A 21,051-nucleotide genomic window follows, 5' to 3' on the forward strand; every position below is an offset into this window, starting at 1 on the left:
TAATTTCTTTACCGTGGGAAGTGGCTTCTTTGGCTTCATGCGTCACTGAGCAACTTTCATAGCAATGAACGGGGCCCCGCCTCCGACCCTGTATCAAGTTTTAGGGTTTCTTTACACATCTATGGTCCCGAGCAGAAACAAGATTCCAAACTGAAGCTGTTGTTGATTACTTGCGGCCCCTACCGGCCGGTTAAGAGGAGTCAGCAGTCAATGACGGTATAAAATAGATTTTTCAAAAATTGTGAATCACTGCAACCATGAGAGGTCCTTGAGCATACAGTCATAAATGTACACAAAAAATATTAGCCTGATAGGTCCAGTAGTACGCAAGATTAGTTGACAGATACACACACGCACGCGCGCACGAACACACACACGCACATACACATGACCAAATGTATGATCCCCTCCAGGCTTACGCCTGGCGGGGATAATTACACCCCCTCTCCATCTGTGGCTTGCTTTCTTCCTTCATTCCTCTCTATCTTTCATCCCCCCTTTCCATCATCAAAACAGTTTCTCACTCCTCTCTTCATCTATCCGCACCAATCCATCCATCTACTGTCTATCTATATATCTGTTTGTGCAATTGAAAGTAGGTTATGGGAAAACCCCACATTTCCCCTGCTGCTGCCCGCTGATGAATGTTAGTGCACTCAGTCTCCAGATTGACTCATGTTAATGTGAAATGTCACAGACGCAGTGTTAAATGCAGAGGTGTGAGTATGCGTGAGTGGACACACAAAATGATTCAAAGTCTGAACTTGGGCCACTCTGGTTCATAGTTTACAATAAAACCACACTCTGCAGCGCACACATATACACATACACATACACACACACACACACACACACACACACACACACGAACGCCAGCATTAGGACACCAGATACAGCAGCAGAAGGAGTGCAGTTTGCCTGACTGACGCAAATCTCCAAGATAACTGAAGGTTTTCCTTCCTGTCAATCACGTGCGCATGTCAAAGTTGCGCGAGCCAAGCGAGTGAAGCAATGAGAGGAAAACCATGAGCTAATCACAGTGCGTTGGGCTCTTGCCATACTAGCTCCAGTGTCTCGGCTTCACCGCAGCAAAGCCTCTAGACAGACAGACACAAGAAAAGAGCATCATTAAGAACAGATGGCAATGTTGTCGGTGTATTGTGTTCCAATATTATGGAAGAAGAGTATGGGAATACTTGTTGGACGAAGCAAATAAACAGATAGTTTAATAATATAGTACATGGTTGGTTAGCTTCATTTTATATAGAAATGTTAAAAGATGTACCTGGTATTATTTTATTTTGTATTGACAAATCCCATGAAAAGACTAAAACAAACAATGTGTTAGTCCATCTCTCAATGTTTTCTGATTTCCCTATGCCATCTGTGGCACTCAGGCAAGCACATTTGCTCCTTCTAAAGACGTAAATCTTTAAAAATGGGTCACAAGTATATCATTTTAAAAAATGCTTAATAATGTCCTAGCTGGGCACTGTAGTTTTTTAGCAAACATTACTCAAACAGGAGTAAACAGAACATTTGTTGGGGACTATTTTCAGTCGGGGATTAATACACATTTGGTGTTCGAATGAGTATTTACGGCAGCAGGTCCGTGTATGTGGAATTGACTCAAAATAAACTACAGTGGGCGTGTTCATGGTGATGTGGGAGCATGTCAGCAGTGCAATAGTGTAGCTCACTGATGTGTTTTTAACAGTTTTTGAACATCAAGAGTCTGTGGCACTGAGGAGTAATAGCTTTAGCTACATAGGTCAATTCATCATTGGTTTTGGTCTTTTCATGGGATTTGTTGACAATAAGAAAAATACAGGATATCACCAAACATATACTTCAAGACAATTAATGAATTAGAGCTGGACAAATAAAAGACGCAGCGCAGTATCTATTAAAAAGGAAACAAAAGCTGGTGCTGTCTGATGATGATGCAACATCTGAGTCATTCAGTGGCTGGAATAATATTTAATCATTCCAAAGACAACCGAAGGCAAATATTTATCCACTCGGCTTTGGGGTTGGTAGTACGATCCCTCCAAGTGGGATAGGTCATCTGTCTGGAGACTAATTCATCACGCAGACATGTGGATATGTTATAGCACAAACACACACATCCTGATCTAATTTTACCTGGTTGATGTTCTCAGCTCAGAACTTCGCTCAAATAATCTTTAATGACCTTTGCTCCGTTTTCAGCTGTTTTTTCGTTTAGTGACCCACTCACTAAAACCAATAGAAGTTATCTAAGCAGGGTGACCCATTTTACAGAGCAGTTAACCAAAGCTACTTACCCAGCAGCATTATGAGAACCAGTGCTCCCATTTTACTGCTTTGACCAATGTGTTCCCACACCTGATCAAATCCCTGAGGCTTTCACACCCCCTACCCTCTTCCTCCTCTTGAACTAAACAAACAAATAAGAAAATCCGGCTTCCCTGCATGGGTGCTGACAGGGGTAACGTATGGCGCTGGGATAGGTGGATGATGCTCTGCTGCACTTTGTTGCACAATTCCGTATGAGACTTCGGAAGCAGCGAGCCACAATGTGTTTGAAGTGTGTGTGAATCAGGTCTGTTAAAATACTGCTCGCGTCCTGGGCCTCCTTAAACCAGAACCTTGTATACTCACGCTGTTACATAATCTGCCTGTCTTTCACTTCGACAGAAACTGGCCAGTAAAGTACAGTATGTGACTGCTGTTATTTTGACCGCTGTTTCCAAGTAGCCATAAAAATGTTAAGAATGAAGTAAGTATTAGTCAAAATAAGTAAGACAACTCTGTAGGGATGGCACATTGGCGGCCAGCTGGTTTGGTCTAGACTGAAATATCTCAACAACCACTGGACTGATTACTGTTTAGTGCAAATATGCATGATCCCCAGAGGATGAAGCCTTCTGACTTTGGTGATCCCTCAACTTTTCCTCTTTTGTCAGCTTGGCGTTGACAGGTTTAAAATTAGGTTTAATTTAATGTCTCAACAACTATTGAAAAGGACAACATTTTTACAGACATTCATGGTACCCAGAGAGTCCCCCTTCACTCAAAAATGTGGTTTGCTTATCAATTGACTTGGGTGTTTGAGCCTCACTGTGCAGGATGATCTATGAGTTTGACACTAGAAGGCTGTTTGCACGTTCATATGCTGAAAGGGGGAAAGTTTCTCTGTGCTCACCAGAGTTTAAGGTGAGTACCGACGAGCTTGACTTGTAATAGTTTGGAGCTAATTGTGGTCCAGTATGCTGGTGTGATGTGGAAACTCAGTGCACATACACTGAGAATGGACATTTTAATGAAATGCAAGACAGTTTGTGTCCAGCAGTTAAACTCTTGAAATGAAAAATATTAGCATATTCATAGATTCTGGGTTTTGTCGGGGTAGAAGTAATTTTAACAAGGTTATTGAATTTTTTTTTTTGCTGAAAATCCATGTCAGACACAAATATTATTATTAGTTTTTTTATATCTTGAAAAATGTGCGGTGGGGATCTTTCATGACTTAAGTGATCGCCCGACTACTTGTCTAGCACCACCATGAGGTTTGATGTTTGTGGTTTTGAGTGAAATTTCTTGACAACCATTAACTACAATCAAATTTGATACACACATTCACGCCCTCTTTGTCTTTACTTGGTTTTACAACCAAATACCTGCAAACCTACATCAGCCTAAGCTGTACTTTGTGCTTAGTGCTAATTAAACGTTGGTTACTGTATTGGTCCAACATACTGACAAAGCAAAAAACTGTTAGTCTGAAGCCTGAAAAATCTTCGGATGCATCCTTTAAATGAACAACTAATGGAGTCAATAAACAGGATCCATCTTTAACTTTTCCATGATGAACTCATACACACGGATGTTCAACACTGCTGAGGGGCCAGCAGGCTCCTGGAGTTGCCTCAAGTGAGTGGACGTCAGCTTCCAGTCCCTTCATTTGTTTAAGAGTGCAGGCGCCCGGTTATGTGCATGTGGTAGCAATTTTGGGGCTGATAATCCCCCGCCCTCTTCCATCCTGTGGGTCTACACAGAAGCCCCCTTTTCCCATGCGCCCCACCTAGTCTGCCCACTCGTAAAGCTGTGCCCGACGTCTTGGCACTGCATAGCCCCTCGTTGCCATATAAAAGAACTGACAAACTGCGGTAGTAAACAATTTTGTTTATGACAAAAGCTCTGTAAACACAGCTCCATCCATGACCTCAAGCTGCTACGTGTAATCAGTGATTAGACACTGGCAACTGGCATTAATTGTCAGCAACTCACTGACCACTATAATCAAGTACAGAAACATTTTCAGCTGAAATGACTGAAGGCAGAGATTAAACTTCAAGTACACAACAGGATTCCAGAGATCAGTCGAGGAATCATTCAGAAAGTTAAACAAAACAGCAAATGTTTAATTTTTAAGATTTTATTAAAATACGGTGTGGAGTTTACCATTGGAAGTTACCATCACAAACATGATTGTTTCTAATAAAAAAGTAAACAAAACAAAAATAAAGCTTAAGAGCCTAGTTACAGGAGATTTTTTTTTTCCATTTTTGTTTTTTTGTTTTTGTTTTTGCAGTCTGGTGAAAGAAAAAAAAAAAAATCAATTCACAATGAGAGTGAGTGGAAAGAAAAACACGTTCACATGTTGTAAAAATACATTTCCCAATTTTAACATTACACACAGTCACTTTCAAACATTCATTCATTCATTCCTCGTTAGATGGTTAGATGTCAGTGCCAAAAGGAAGCAAAACAGGAAAAAAAAAAAAAAAAAAAGAAAAAGTTCAGACCTGTGCACAAAGGGGAACGAGGGGAGAGCGGTTTCTAAAAAAAAAAAAAAGAAAAAAAAAAAAAAACAACACAAGAGGCTGTTCTACATTCTGAGGGAGGAAAACTTGGGACGAGGGACACGAGACAGAGGGCGACTGCTGGAGGATATGTGTGCATTTGAACCCTGAGAGAGAAAAAGTGACCGATTCTCACCGTAATAGTTTTCAGCTTTTTTTTAAATTTTTTTGACAGACCACACCAGTGTCCGCTGTGCCCCCTCCTCCTCCTCCTCCTCCTCCTCCTCCTCCTCCTCCTCCTTCCAGCTCCACTGGGGCTCTGGCAGCAGTGTGAAAGACGCTTTAAGAGACCCAGAGTGGTGGTGGTGGTGGTGGTGGCGGCGGCGGGTGGGGTGGGGTGGGGTGGGGGCATTCTCACACCCAAGAGTGAAATATCAGCTGTGGTTTTGTGAGCATACACGCTGTGCTTATCTGTTAGCCTATGCACATACACACTGCCGGGCTGACTTGAGCTTTTAAAAACTACAAAACAAAAAAAAAAAGCATCTTTTTAATGCACAGAAAAATTCACACTGTATTTATGTGTTTGAGCCAAAAACAAAAGGCTTTATGTGGTTCATTACTGAAAAGGAAATGCAAGGTGCTGTAGATTTAGACCTAGTTGGGGTGTGAGGAGCTTTTTGTGGAGCGGCCTTGATTCCTGGCCCGTTCTTTTCGACTGGGTGTGTCTCCTGACTTCACCTGCTGTGGTCAACTGTATTAAGGCAGTGAGTGGTTCCATGGCGACTTTCTATAACAGCTACTTTTACAGGGAGAATACAAGTAAGGCCCAGAGGATATCAGCTGGGAAGGACAGTTGGGATAAGATGGGTAAAGAAAAGAAAAGAAAAGAAAAAAAAAAAAAAAATCACTGGGAGAGGGATCTCTTGTTTTCTCTGAAATGTTTCAGTACAACATGTAGAACACAGACAGCATATCCATAAAAATGAAATCCTACAATAAAACAGAACGGTTTTCATAACAGTGCACTGCTGAACTGAAAAAAAATATATATAATCATCATCAACAGCAAAATTTAAGATTACTATTATGCTCATAATCCGAACTATGGGGGTTATTTTTAAAAAATATATACTCATCACATGACAGAGGAGCCTAGCATCTCAGGACACAGACATGCTCCATGTCTCTCATAGACTCTGAGGGGAAAACTGTACATCAATGGAAACTGACCACGACAAAATGGCAACTTGGGTTGAAAACACTCTGGGGTTGAAGGGAAAGGCCCGGGGAGCAGAGGGGAAACAGCAAAGATGACACTAAATTTTTAAGCCAATAATTTTTCCCCTAAAAAATTACCTCACATGCACTATAGATAGAGCAGCTTGACAATGAAAAGGGGGGGAGGGGGGTCAAAAAGAAAAACAAAACAGCATCTACAACTACTTGTTCTAGTTAAAAGAAAACTAGCAGACCACGACGACCACCTTTCTTTTTTCCTCATTTTTCATTAGCCGGTAAGATGGAGGTCAAAACACATCAACTACAGGCTGGAGTCTAAGAACGGGAAAGCGTTGTGCTGAATTTTCCACAATGAGGAACAAAAAAGGTAAAGGCAAAGAGATAAACATTGGTTTTGAAGCCTGAGTATTCAGTAACCTATAGAGAACCTACAAAGATTTTGTCAATTTATTTCATGGGGCAATGTTCTTCTTTTATTGTATCGTTACTGCTACAATTTCACAACCCTTCTGGTAAAGAATAGTAAAGAAGTATCTAGAAAATCTGTACAAAAAATAAAAGGGTATGCACGGTACATTCAATATCTGTTACTGAGGTACTAGAAAGGTGTTCCCTTGACACCAGGGCAACAGCGTTAAAGAGTTACTCCTAGGGACTATTCCTTTGGAAAGACAACAGCTTGTTATCATAACAGAGTGAGGGAACACACACACACACACACACGCACACACACACACACACACACACACACACACACACACACACACGCACACACACACACGCATGCTCGCGCACACAAACGGACACACACAAACACACCACTGTCATTAACAAAGCCAGCAGAACACTGTCCCCCTTACTCCTATAGGGTATCTAAACTCTACTGTCCCCTCACGTTTAAAGGAATTGGTGGATGCATACTGGTTCATGAGCAGATGTGTAGGGTGGGCCATGACAGTGGGAGAGGAGTGGAGGGTGAGCGGGTGGGTGCTGGATTGTGATTGTGGTGGTGGTGGTGGTGGTGGGGTGTGCGGTGAGATCTTAAAACAATAAGGCGGTGGTTGATCCCTGGTCACCCGTCCTGTGTTTTGTATGTCGGCAGTGTGTGATCACGTCACTAAAGCTAACCCGTAACTGTCCCGTCTGGTTGACTGAAGTGAGCTGCAGAAAGCGTGTGAGCGTCTGAGTGTTCAGACAGACAGTGCCCTCTGCTGGCGAGGCCCCTGACATGCTCCTGTTTTTTTTTTTTCCCCCCCAGTAAGAAAAAGCTGCTGCGTTTGATTCTGTGTGGGCACCGTGTGTAAGGACCTCACACACAGCACTGCGGCTGTAGGTGCTCTCTGATATGACACTCTTAAGCTATTATCTCGTAACAAAAACGATCCATGAGGGGCGAAGCATGTAGAAACGGGGATGACTGTCCTTCAACTAGACGGTCACAGCAGTAAGAGGTGACAAAGGATCTTGGGTATCACTCCATCAAAAAGGAACATTGTTCAGTGGGGGGGGGGGGGTTGAGAGTTTAAGTATGAGCTGATCAGATAAAAACACACTCTGACAGTCTGAGAGAGCTCCACACTGACAGCACTCTGCTGAGAAAGCTGACGACAGTGTCAGGGGAGAGCTAAGGGCAAAACCGGGCGGAGGGTAGCTAGATGCCTGGTGGGGGAGGACAGGATGTATAGTTTGTGATTCTGTCTGGTTTACTTTAGTACACATTTTCCCCCATCACAAGAAAGGTGGAGGGAGGGAGAGAAAAAAAAAAAAGAAAAGAAGAAGAGAGCAGTAACATGAGCCATTAATGTACAAAGGGGGGCTTTAACCTTTCTGCCTCTTCTGGTCAGAGGACTGCAAACTGTAAAGCCTCATGTCAGAAATGCATTTTTTTTTTTTTTTTTTTTACAAACAAACAAACATTAACACCTAGAACCACAACAGATCAAATTTCCATTAAAACAACGGCCAACTAAGGAACTAAACCAATCCAATCTTTGAATCCTTGAGAACAGTTATTGCTGACGTTGTGGGGGAGTGAAGGGGAGGGAGGGACGGGGTGGCAGGTAGGTGGGTGGGTGGGTGGGTGAGATGAGGACGAGGATGGAAGGGTGTGTGTTCTGGGAGGTGGGGATGGGATGGGTCTATCCTGGGCTGGTTATGTGATCTGAGAAACAAGACTGTGTAGATCCACGTCAGGTCAAACTGGTGCTGCCGATGATGTACTGGAGGGTCGGGCTGTGTCTGATGCTGAGAGGTGGGGGTTGTGGGGTGGGGGTGGTGGGGTGGTTTCCAGAGGTGACGGAATGTGCTGGCGGCGGCGGGGGGGGCTATTGGTCAGAGGGGATGTCTCTGTCGGCTTCGGCCTTATTAGGCTGCCCCGGGGAGGGGGCACGTGGGGGATGAGAGACTGGGGCGATGCCGTGCGCCAGGGTTCCTGAAACCAGGCTTTCTACCCCTGCGCCAGCTCCTGGGAGACCCCCTGCTGCTGCAACGTTGATCAGACCTGGAGGAAATCTGTAACACAGAAGAAGATTTCAGATCCATGCTCAGCCTCATAACCCCCCCTGATGTTTAACCATCTTCCACATCTACTCCTCTCACCTGTAGGTAGCTCCGTTAAGTTCTGGGTGAACAGTGGCGGCCTCCATGCTGGGCCACTGAGAGGCTGCCATCAGATACTCCTTATTCACACAGTTCTTCAGACTGTCAGGGATACGCCCTAGAAAAGAAAAAAAAAAACAACTGACCATTACTACTTCATAGAGATTTTCTGATGAAAAACAAAGTTCTTACTACTATCAGCTTTCTTCTTTTTTGGATATTTGCAAATATAAATTGATAAACAGCATTTACAGACTGGCCACCAAAAATACTTTCCTCCCATTTGCTGGAATAAAAGCAAAATAGACAATAAATAAAATTTTGCAAGACTTAGAATCACAACAATAAAACAAAGTTTTGAAAATAGAATAAAAGTCAATGACCACCAGGGATAAAATGATATAAAAACCAATGATTTAAACTTAAAAACTAAAGCTATAGCATTACTCCAAATTGAATTTGAAAGCCAGATCAAAAAAATAGAGAGCTTGACATTCTAATATCCAGAGAGTGTCTTCCACGGTTAATAATGTTTCCAAGTGGGAACATTACTGGGCCAAGAATGCTTCCTTGAGGAATACCATATTCAACACCATGAGTCTCTGATACATAAGCACCCAAGCAAACACAGTCAAAGAGACCCACCCATTTCTCAAGTCTGTCAATTAAAATTTTGTGGTTTGTTGTATCGAATGTTGCACTGAGGTCTAAAAGAAGAAGGACAGCCACGTTGTTTGTATCCACAATAATTCTCAGGTCATTAACAACTTTCAGTGGGGCTGTCTGTGCCGTGGTTTGCTTGATAACAAGATTGGAGTTTTTCTAAAATGCTGTTGTTGGTTAGATGAACAAGTAGTTGATTAAAAACAGTATTCTCTAAACATTTACTAAGGAAAGGTAGATTAAAAATGGGTCTGTAATTGTTTAGCTCTGAGTAATCTAGATTGGATTTCTTGACTATGGTAGCAGGATTTAAACAGCTTGATCGGGTTGGGGTCTAGAACACAAGTGGAAGACTTCATTCATTAATTACTTCACTGATAACATCTTCTGACATCATATCAAAAGGATGACATGATAGATGGATGCCCAAGGCAGGGAGATCCCAGGAAGTTTGAGTGTCTCTATTTATAATGCTGGCTCTAATGGAAACTATTTTTCCTTTACAAAATGAAGCAAATTCTTCACATTTGAGAGTCAAGTTGTTATGAAGAATGAGAGCAGGTGATGGATTTAGAAGATTGTAAATTGTGGAAAAAAGCACTTTGGGATTATTTTGTTTTTCTGAAATAACGTTTGAGAAACGGGTTTGTCTCTCTCTCCAGACTGCTTTATTGTAGATTATAACTTGTCCTTTAAAAATGTCAAAGTGAACGTGTAGTCTGCTTTTCCTCCATCGTCTCTCAGCTTTTTGACAATTTCTTTTCAGCTGACAAATTGCAGTAGTTTTCCATGATGATTTGCAAATTAATTGCCTTTTTATTTGTGCAGGAGCAACTATGTCTAATGAGAATCTTAAATCAACATTAAAATTATCAACTAAGCCAGTGGTGGATGGAGGAAAGGTGTTCACCAGATTTGAAATTTGTCTCTAACTTCATTGTTAATGTTATGCTTCACAACAACAGTCTCTGGACAGTCATTTGATGTAGAAAGAGTGATATTAAAAAAAAGATCAGAAACAGGGGCTTTGGCCATGGATGAAATGTCATCAATACCCCCAGTAATAACTTAGTCCAGTGTATTTCTATGAATGTGGGCGGCGCTCTGTACATGCTGAACAAGATCGAGACAAGCAACAAGATCCAAGAAATCTAAATCCCTTGAATCAGTGTGGTTGTTGACATAAAAATTAAAACCACCATGTGATTTTATCATGACTGGGAGGAACAGTGGACGTGAAATCATAAAACTCAGATAACAAGTTGCTGTCATGTGTTGGGGGCCGACAGACAGTCAGAGTGAGTACAGGCTGGTGTGCTTTAATAATCATTGCGAAGTATTCAAATGTTAGAAAATGTGCTAGAAAAGTAGCGATCTGATGCCCTCTTTTACTTTGTCTATTGGAGTATAAAAAGGTGAAGTTAAGAGGAGACTAACAAAGAAGCTGAAGCGGTTTTAAAAATAAAAAGGTAAGACCATGTTCAGAAATAAAATTAATATAAAATGTCTTGCCAGAGAGGGATCTAATATTCAAAAGTGCCTACTTTATCGGCTCAGGGTTGGGCCTCGTCAGTTGGGACTGACTGATTTTCAATTTTACTAGGTTGCGTGTGTTTCTGCCATAATGAAGGATCGCTACGACGTTATTGTGTGAGGCTGAGCTGTTGTGAGGCATACTGTGGTATTTCTTTGTGTTATTGCGACAGCTAACTATACAGTAATGGAGAATATGTCACTATTCACAGCTTTTGAAGTGTGGTAGGAACAGGTGGGTATTTTTATGGATTGATATTGCAAAATGACAATGATGTGGAGGTCGTTCTTTTGACGCTTTACAGGACTGTGTGAGTTCAATATTGTAGGCTAATAGTCGTTTACCCTCTCTGTTGAGATGAAGTTCATCCCGTGCAAAGAGGTCAGGTCACTTCCGAAAAACAAGGAAGTTATCTACAAAAGGAATTCCCACTGCACAGTACTGTCCTTTAAGCCACATATGTAGCTGATGCATGTGGCTGAATTTCACATGCCCAAACTGAGGAGAAGGCAGGGGTCCGGAAATAACACACTGTCTGCCAGACTCCAGGACAGTATCAAGAGTTTTACAATTATACTTCAGATGACTTTCAGATTGTTGAAGCTTAATATCATTAGATCCAACATGTGTGACCACTGAGGACGCAGGAGAATTATCCCGCAGCAGTCCATGAAGCAATGAATTAATGTGGAATACCTGAGCCCCGAGATAGCAAAAGGTTTCTGTGTTAAGACAGTAGATGTGCTGGACAATGGATGAGCCTACAATGAAACAGGAGGGAGAAGGGGACAAGCTGAAGGCGTCCTCTCGAGGTCCTCTTCCTGCGGAGGGAACCACAGTCCTGGGATACACCTCGGTACTCTGACTGTTTTGCCTGAGTGGATGAACCTGGGAGGGTGCAGGCAGCAGGGTTGGAGGCAAGGGGCTGGATGTAGCAGCCGTAGGAGCAGGGATGGCCATAGATGGATCATCTGTGGTTACGACTGAAAGCACCGGAGTAGTGTCCGCAACGCAGCCCGAGCTAGGGACAGTGAGACTGGACAGAGTGTAGGCAGCAGCAGGCACGGCTCCCGCAGGGGTCAAGCAGGATGATGGCCTTGGTTGTGCCGAAGTGTCCCACAGGACAGTGTCGGAAACAGCTGAGCTCATCGCAGCTATCTTTTTTGGCTGAACAGGGGCAGTATCAATGTAACTGGACGAGAGAATATCCTTCTGTTCACCTGATAGTCTGCAGGTGTCTTCTTTGAGGTGAGTGATACTCCTGTTTGCTTTCTGGAGTAGGTGACAGTCAACACGCGGCATGGTATGCAATACGTCTGTCCCTCATAGATGTATGGTTTCACTCAGCCACTGCCTCACTCATAACTTAAAATCCAAGCATCTGATGACTAAAATCCTTCGTCCGGTTAAAAGATACAGTCAAAAACAACCAAGATCTAAAAAATGTATCATAAAAATGTGTCTTTAAGCTGGATAAAAGACAAGACAGCGTTTTTGGCGGGCAACGACACACAACACCGAAGTATGCGCGATCCAATACTGTTATCTATCACCAGCTGACGCTTTTGCTGGTTAAAATGACAAAGATCGCAGGTTGCAGGTCATATCAGCTGTCGCTAATTAATGTTGATTCTATGAGTAACTTGATGGCGGGCCAAATGAAACTTGGCTGCTGGTTTTGTGTGCTCTCTGCAACCTGGTGTGTGTACTCAGCTGAAGATCATTTTTGATCAAGAACTCCACCTGTAACACTACAGTCACAAGTGTTTTTGTAATCCAAACAACTCCATACTTAGTGATTAATATATTTCATTATTTTAATGTGCCATATACATATTGCTGCATATCTTCTACTGCCGTGTATATGATCATTTTTACGATGTAGAGTATACTGAGCATCAAACATTTAATTCAGGATCAATTAAGTTCTACCTTGTGTCATGGGCAGGTGTTTCATTTAGGTAAATATAAAGGACTTGGACTCTGTATCAACAGATACCCAATATTAAAAGGGCTCAGATTGGGATTGGGGTAAAAAAACAAACAAACAAACAAAAAAACCCAACTTGAACACATCCCTACTTACCAGTGATGGCGCGGCGCACTTCCCTGGCTGCCTCCTCGCGAGCCTCGACGGACGCTTGCTCGCTGTACCACGATGTGTGCGGGGTACAGATCAGGTTGGGGGCATCCTTCAGAGGGCCTGTTGAAAAACTGTTAAGGGGGGAGAAAGGTTGTTATAGAGAAGAGTAATGAGGTTGTGCATCATATACTTCTCTGGGTGTACATGTGGCAACATGGCTCTGGCGTGTCATGGGTACCTGAACGGTTCTGTCTCGTGGACGTCCAGGGCAGCCCCTCGTATCCGTCCCTCCTTTAGGGCCTGAGCCAATGCTTTCTCGTCGACCAGACCACCTCTTGACGTGTTCACCAGGAAGGCTCCCTGACGCATCTGTATCACAGAGTTAGTAATATTAAAACAATGTGGAGCAGACCGAGCCAGAGAGGGCTGAAACTTTCAATCTGTAGCAAAGAAAACAGCGTGGACTTAAATTATTTGGGACAAACAGATTCTATTTTTATTCTTCTGATCAATATTACAGGTTGGGAGCAATGTTTGGTTCAACTATCATTCTGTACAAATTAAAATCTAGGTTGTTTAAACTGTTACAATTGTGCTTAAGCACTGTTGGCCAACTGCTTTAAGCTGTATATAGAACAGAACGTTGACTCTAAATAACATTAGCTTTCTCTATAAGTCGCAAAATATCAACTAATGGTTTAATAGATGGTTCAGAATTACGGATATTAGACTTGACATGGTGCATAAATAATTTTTCCATTCCTTCATCTATTAAGCGATAAGGCAGATATTATACTATTTCTACAGCTAATGTAACTAAGCCTCTGAGTAAACAAATGCCATTTTATTCTCACACACAGCAAGAGGAAAATTGTGGCAGGACAGGGTGCACAAAAGTTGAGAGAAAAAAAAAACCAAAAAACACCTTTGGCATGAGATTCAAACATGGATCAAACACTGGATCCAAATTCCCCAAAATTTGATAAAACCGTACACCAATCCATTAATACAAGATACAATCTTCTCTAATCTACTGACCATTTACATTTTTGCGCATGAATTCTAACATACAGGCTGGCAATTTGCTGACATAATTGCACAGATAAAACTGAGGAGGTTGGAAAAATACCTTCTGATGAAAGTTCAAACATGAGACAACATGTGTTTTTTTTTGCGTATTCAGAGTGCGTCCTACTCACCTGTTTGATGGTGAAGTCATTGATGAGGTGGTGGTTGTGCTCATTGAGGCTGCAGTGCAGGGATACACAGTCAGAGTGGATGAGCAGGTCCTGCAGGGTGGCCATGCGCTGCAGGCCCAGTGAGCGCTCCACACCGTCGGGCAAATAGGGGTCATAAAAGATCACGCCAAAACCAAAGGCCTTAGCCCGCAGAGCCACCGCTTGGCCAACACGCCCTGGACAGCCAAGAGAAATAGAAGTTAGTAACAACAACTGTGGTTCTTTCACTGGAGCTAAAACAGATATAAGATTGGAAATTTCTTACTGAAGCATAAATACCCAACAGGTTCTACAGCACACTGTCTGACCATCAACTGTCTGATTAAAGGCACTAACTTCATCCATGCTCTTCACTCACCTAGACCGATGATGCCCAGCGTCTCACCCCGGATACGCGCGGCACCGCCTGCCACCTCCCTGATCTGCTCCACACTAGAGGCTCGAGTTCCCTCTCTGAGGGCCTGGTGCATCCAGGTGACTCGCCTGTACAAGTTGAGGATCAGACATAGCGAAGTGTCGGCTGTCTCTTCCACCGAGGAGGCTGGCACATTACAAACTGCAATGCCTACACGGACGCGTGGAAAAGAGGAAAGGGGAATATTAAACATTGAGTGTTATTTTGTGCGTTAGCTTATCTCTGAACTACATTTGTGTGTACTATGTACAAGTTGTATCCCCTCACCGAGCTCAGCTGCTGCTTTCACGTCGACGTTGTCAAAGCCGGAGCCGATCCTGACAATTACTCGAAGGCCTTTAAACTTTTCCAAATCGTCTCTGGACAGAGTGATGGTGTGGTACAGCAGGGCGGCCACTGCCTCATTTAGCACCTACAGAAGACAAACACATTTTTAAATTATCTCACAAACTGTGCCTGTTATTTAAATATTACACCCCTTAAACAAGGATCAAGGACAGTAAAGCCACACAGCTTGGCTAAATATAAGTAAATATTGTCAGGCTGTGCGGCGGAGACAGAACATTGCCAACAGTTTGGGTTTTGTACAACATCCGAGATTCATTATTTACAAAAGTGAAGAACATGAGAATGAAGAAGCCAACCTATTTTTGGACGCAGTGCAGATGTTAAATTCTTTCATATTACATCATAATGACCCTCATGGATAGTGATTCAAGTACAGACATGTGTGGGTGTGTCTCCTTTACCTTCTCGTGAATCTCTTGTGTGGACTGGGCGTCGCAGAAGGCCACCGTGGCCACATCTTTGAGGATGGGCATTTCCACAGTGCAGTCGCGCCCGTCCAGCAGGGCCACCAGTGGGCGCGGGTGCATTGGCCCGTTCAGGATGGGGGGTCGGATACCTGAGCAGAGCAGGAAGAACAATCATAATAAATAAAAGGCTAAATATTCAATTACAAAATGATTACAAATCCAGGATACAAAAAAATAAAATAAAATAAATGAAGGCACACAACGTTGCCAACACTTAAAAGCTTTCTGTTAAACATTTGTTTTTCTTTCTTGCTTTAATGACGAAGCTTGTTGATGACACTTGTATTTCAGTACTCGTAAATTTAAGCGAGAGGTTTAGTGACTCAACAGTCTGTATTTCTCATGTCTGGACCCTGCACACATGGCTACAGTTAACAGGACTAACAGCCACACTTCTTAGACAATAATAACTCAGACTTTTATGACTCTCTTTTTCCAATGCATCCACCAGCACCCAAAGGGAACTACCAGGATGATGTGTGAGTGTGTTCCTTCAGAAGCTGTGTTACAAAAGTAATGTGTAACTAAAAATGTGATGGGGCATGGAGAACGTCCAGCTTTCTGGCCTATTTGGTACTGAACTCCAGCTCTGTTTAGGAACACGTGGAACCGATATACACCGTCCTGCCATCGATCAATCTCTGTTCTGCTCAAGACTCCTCATAAGGGGAAGGTTAGATTCTGGTCAGTGAGGCAGAGCACTTGATAGAGTATTAAGCCTGGGAACTTGACCTGCCTACTGTATGAGGAGAGCGCACAAACACACACACACACACACACACACACACACACACACACACACACACACACGCAGAGAGGAGGGGGCTGGGACGGGAGGGGGAAGAGAGGATGGGAGTGTGGCGGCTGGGGGAGGGGTGGAGAAAACTGCGGGGTCTCAGAGAGGAGGTGGTGGGGGGGTTCACAAGGGGGTCTGAGTCATGACCTAAATTCTCCCGTCTGGAGGAGTCCTTCCTTCCTATTTTTCTGGTTCTCCCCCTTTTCTTCAGACACACACACACACACACACATACATACATACACCTTGCTGGCAAACATCTGCGCCATGGCCAATTTCCATTATACCAACAAAAGAAATATTGCATTTCAAAAACAAATCAATGACATAAATAAATGTCACATCTCTGCCAATGCAGAAGTGTTAAATAAGTGGAACGGTAATATCAGCAAACGCTTTTTATGCCTTTCTTTTCTTTCTTCTTCTCCTAAGCAGTTCTTGGCTTGGACTAACCCCACACATGCACCAGTGCACAGTGTCTTGTCCCTGCTGCGTGACAGGTGTGTGTGTGTGTGTGTGTGTGTGTGTGTGTGTGTGTGTGTGTCCCTGGGTGGGGGAGTGTGTTAGCTGGAACATTTACTTGGACAGAGGGCAAGAGGTAATGGTGAGACTGCAGAGGAGGGAAGGGAGTTGGGAGCTGGTAGCGGAGGGTGGAAAACAAATATTTGTGAACACTTCCTCTGACGTCTGAGATTTCCCAACGCGTGCGTGAAATGCACTTTGGCAAAAAAAATAAGAAGGAAAAAAAAATGTACAGCCTGGTAACCGTATAGAACATACAATCTACTGCTCTCCATTTAGCAATGCGACGTAGCATTCACTGCAGATGGTTCAAGAACGCTAAACAGGCCTACTTCTACATACTGGAAGCACAAAGAGACCCTTACGATGTAGAAAAAAACCCCAAGGGGATCGTCACAAAGACCGCCTCTGAAAAAGTTGCTCTGGAAATATACAAGTAGGCCTACACACAGAGTAATTTGAGTAAAGGACACTGGCATACCCGAGGCCTACGAAGCACAAGCATGGCCGCACACAATACAATTCATTCAGTGATTCATTCATTCTCCCTCCCTCTCCCTTTCTTTCCCCTCACTCCCTCCTCCTCTTCACTCTCCCTCTGGCCGCAGTTGGAGGAGTAAGAGGTGAGGGGGGAGGGGCAGTGAACGATGATAATGCAGCAAGCAGCGGTACTCCACCCAGACGCAGCTAGACACACACACACACACACACACACACACACACAGTCATTCAGTTCCTTCTCAACGGCTGCGAACACCAATACGCGCTGAACATAAAAGGGAAACTGCACACACATAGCTGCACCACACCCAAACCATAGATCTCTCCCCCACAGATCACAAATTTCAAAAATACATTCCAAAATAGAAAACACATGAGCACAGGGCCTAACCTTGCATTATGAAGTCTGTCAGCCCGTCTTCCTCTCTCTCTCTCTCTCCCTCTCTCGCCTTGCTCTCCCTCTATCGCTCTTTTTTTTTTCTCCCTCTCTCTCTCTCTCTCTCTCTGTCAGCCTGCTCTTGGCTGGCTGGATCCCAGCTGTCATCCACGCCCAGCCCCTCCCCCACGGCCAGCCTCCAATCACGGGCGGCTCCATTGAGGGCCAGCCAACCAGCACTAACCTCATTAGCATAGCCGAAGCCGAAGCCGAGGGCGGTTTGGGGCTGTTGTCGTTTTTTAAAGAGACAGCTGGCCCGTTTCCCTGTAGCTGCGGCCACGACCCTTCACCTTGTCCTCTCCCTCTCACCCGTCTCCAGAGACTCTCCCAGACTGTTCCCTCCATTTTAGATCACCATTATGTCTGAACTCAATCATCACTCTGCTACTCATAATACTGGCTTTTCAAGAAAAAGTCAGACATGTGCACTGTACCATCCATCACTGGATATACTTTTATGCAACAAAAGTAAAAATAATTTTCTATTATCTATAGTTTGAAATTCAGTGCAGCATCTCCATATATTAACTCCTAACAGCAACCAAAAATTGACCTGCGCATTCCTCGCATAGAAATTTTATAAATAACTTAAAACATCAAATGCCACCACTCTCAAATGCACAGAGAGGAGGTAATTACTAATTAAGTAGTAATTACTACTTCAGAAAAACACTACAGACAAATATGTTCATCAATAGACCGAATCACTGACGTCACGCTGCCAACAACAGTCACTTCCAGGTAGACAACTGGCAGGTGATTTGAATTATTTTCTTTATTTCTGTTGTCATTTTCAGCCATAACAGTAACGTTTGAAGATATATAGTTAAACCGGTGGTCTGACCTATGTGATGTTTCTGCTGTGCTTATTTTATGTACTGTGTTGCTTTGATAAACTAAATCTACCCAAAAGTGACATCTCACCGTCAGTCGGACTAACTGGTGGCTGCCTTTGTCATAGTGGGAAGCCACCTTATCACTGCTTTACTGTTTTATACCTATTTATGCTTACTTTTATAACTTTTGCTACTTACTGCTTATACACCAACTATACATCGTACAGTCCATTACAATGTAAACAAACATTGGTTTTATAGCATTTCATTACACTAAAACAAAGGAAATATCTTCAAATCACAACATCCCTAGAGTGCCAGTATAATATATTAAAAGCAGCCATTAAAAAGCAGACTTCTACAAACATGATATGGAAGTGTCTGCTTCTGGGTTCAAAGAATACACATGACAGATCATTTTTCAAAATCTGCCACTGAATCTTACTTTGGTCTGTCTACATAGTTAACACAGATGCAGGTTGCAGCAAAAAAAAAAAAAAGTAGTTTCAACATGTGGACACAGCAAAACATATGTCTTTTTACAATCAGGCCAATAAAAGGCTTAGCTGGCTGTTTATCTTAATCTCTGCATTTAAATAACAAAACATACCCCATAAAGGCACACACGCTCCAACATATTTACTTTTACTGTGTGTATATGTATGTATGAAATCTCACCCTCACAAATGCGGTCAAGTCTCTGCCGCTTGACCTGTTTATGTTTGTCCATCAGAGCCATAGACCAAGCAGTCTGAACCTGGGACAGAGAAGAACAGATCCGAGTGCTAGGGAGCCCCTTAATAAAGTCCACTTAGTTCCACCTGCAAACACACAGGTATAATAATCAGCAAAGACAAAAAAAAAGAAAGAAACAAAACACACACGTACACCATTTTCTGAGGGAAAAGTTATTAAACTCTAAAAATAGGGCAAATTCACCAGTACTCAATAGAATATATGCTGTATATATGCTATGTGCTAAAAAATAGCAATAACTAAAATTGGGAGGGCATAAAAATGTAATATTTACATATGTAACAACTTACACAAAGATGATTAAGACAAATAACTTCAAAAATCTACACTCAGCAGCAGTAGTGTATAATTCTGTAATAAGATTTTCAAAGTTGATTAAGTTTAAAGTACATTTAGTCACAGGCTGTACTGTAGACAGACACTCACCTGTAGAACAATGTTCGTTGTGCCAGTCAGGTTGACAACTTAGTTTACACTGTAAACACAGAAATGGTATATTGACTTTAGATTAGGACAATGTCATGATGTTGATATCATTTAGGGTGGCTCGTTAAGAAAGAAGACAAAAACATGGCACCAAAATTAGAAGCAGTCGCTGAAATACAGTGTTATGTGCAACTCCTGATGGCAAACATTTTGATATAGGTCATTTGAGCTCATAACTCGTTCAGGACAGGCTCATACTGGCTGATATTCACTCACTTTACTTTTACAACAAACTACTTTTTTTTAATTCAACTTGTTAGAGTTGCTGATCACGGTTTCCAACTTTGTGGTCGACTTTAATGTTACTTTAGCTTCCAGTAGAAACACCGCATTCACATACAGTGAATTAAACAGTTAAACATCTATCAGTTAATGTTTCAGTGGCAAATTGAACGGAAGTTTAACTTAATTGGGTTATTTCCCAGAGTTAAATGTATCCTTCTTGTTCGCAGCCAAGTTACCGTTAACTAATGTTAGCTTGTAGCGCTAGCTAGCCCGTCTCTCAGCTATCGAGAATAATCGGGGCACATACAATGAATGGCGGAAGATATTTGTCTGATCCGTGCAAATGCTCCACGTATTTAGCTCCAGTTAGGCGACAAAACCAACTACAATAACTAGTCTGCCCCTTCTCAATAAGTTTAGTTAACGTTAACTTCTGATTAGCATTCCGAGCTAACGCTAAGTAACTCAATAGCAAGGCAGCTAGCTAGCCGATGTTGGCTAGCTAACCCAAACACAAACACTTGAGGGGTCTTAATAGCTAACATTTTAATTGAAAAAACAAAACCCTGCTAACCCCCTGGCATGCACAGCTTTTAGTATTATTTGGCTGAAACTTAGTTGTGAAGGGTGTCCGTATTAACCGTGAACATAACTACATATATGAGACGTTGGCAGCATTGCTAACGTTAGCTATCCAGCGCCGTTAAACTAGCGTGCGGGAGAGATGCGAGCGGAGGGGGAGCCCATTTCGTCCGGTTTGTTATCAGCGAGTGGCGCTACAATGTGAAATATCTGACCCACAAGCTTCAAAAAACGATTAATTCTACAGGGAAAGGTGCATCGCCCACATGACTGAATTCAAGCAGGACTACTGTGTAAACCAGTGACCGAAATCTTGCAAAAATGGTCAATTATTTACCCCGAATAAACTCTTTCGAGAGTGCTGAGACAGTGTGCGTGCGTCGGTGGCGTTCCCTCTCTCCCGATCGCCATGAAATTAGACAAAAGAGGAAGTGGCTTGTTGGTGGGGGGGTCAGTCTGTGAAAAAAAGCATCGGTGGACTGGAAGGAGCGCCCTCACCTTCCACGGCGGAACGGCTACCTACCTGACAGAGACAT

The 21,051-nt window shown here is 42.8% G+C and overlaps 1 protein-coding gene across 4 annotated transcripts; it reads right to left on the reverse strand.

Annotated features, from left to right (window-relative positions):
- Positions 1-4,404: 4,404 nt before the first annotated feature.
- ctbp1 (C-terminal binding protein 1) lies at positions 4,405-21,017 on the reverse strand. Of its 4 annotated transcripts, none has more exons than XM_067599053.1 (11): positions 20,853-21,017; positions 19,649-19,697; positions 19,145-19,287; positions 15,310-15,464; positions 14,828-14,972; positions 14,504-14,710; positions 14,107-14,321; positions 13,146-13,276; positions 12,911-13,038; positions 8,628-8,745; positions 4,405-8,540 (listed from the first exon to the last, which is right to left on the reverse strand). In XM_067599053.1, exons 3-11 carry the CDS (start codon positions 19,203-19,205, stop codon positions 8,354-8,356), a joined length of 1,347 nt encoding a protein of 448 aa, XP_067455154.1. In that variant the 5' UTR covers positions 19,206-19,287; positions 19,649-19,697; positions 20,853-21,017; the 3' UTR covers positions 4,405-8,353. The 4 variants fall into 4 exon arrangements, with proteins under 4 accessions (XP_067455154.1, XP_067455156.1, XP_067455155.1 ...); XM_067599055.1 differs by lacking the exon at positions 20,853-21,017 and adding an exon at positions 20,619-20,790; XM_067599054.1 differs by lacking the exon at positions 20,853-21,017 and adding an exon at positions 20,508-20,623.
- Between the last annotated feature and the right edge of the window lie 34 nt (positions 21,018-21,051).

Source organism: Thunnus thynnus, chromosome 9 (assembly GCF_963924715.1).
Source record: "Thunnus thynnus chromosome 9, fThuThy2.1, whole genome shotgun sequence".
Lineage (NCBI taxonomy): Eukaryota > Metazoa > Chordata > Actinopteri > Scombriformes > Scombridae > Thunnus > Thunnus thynnus.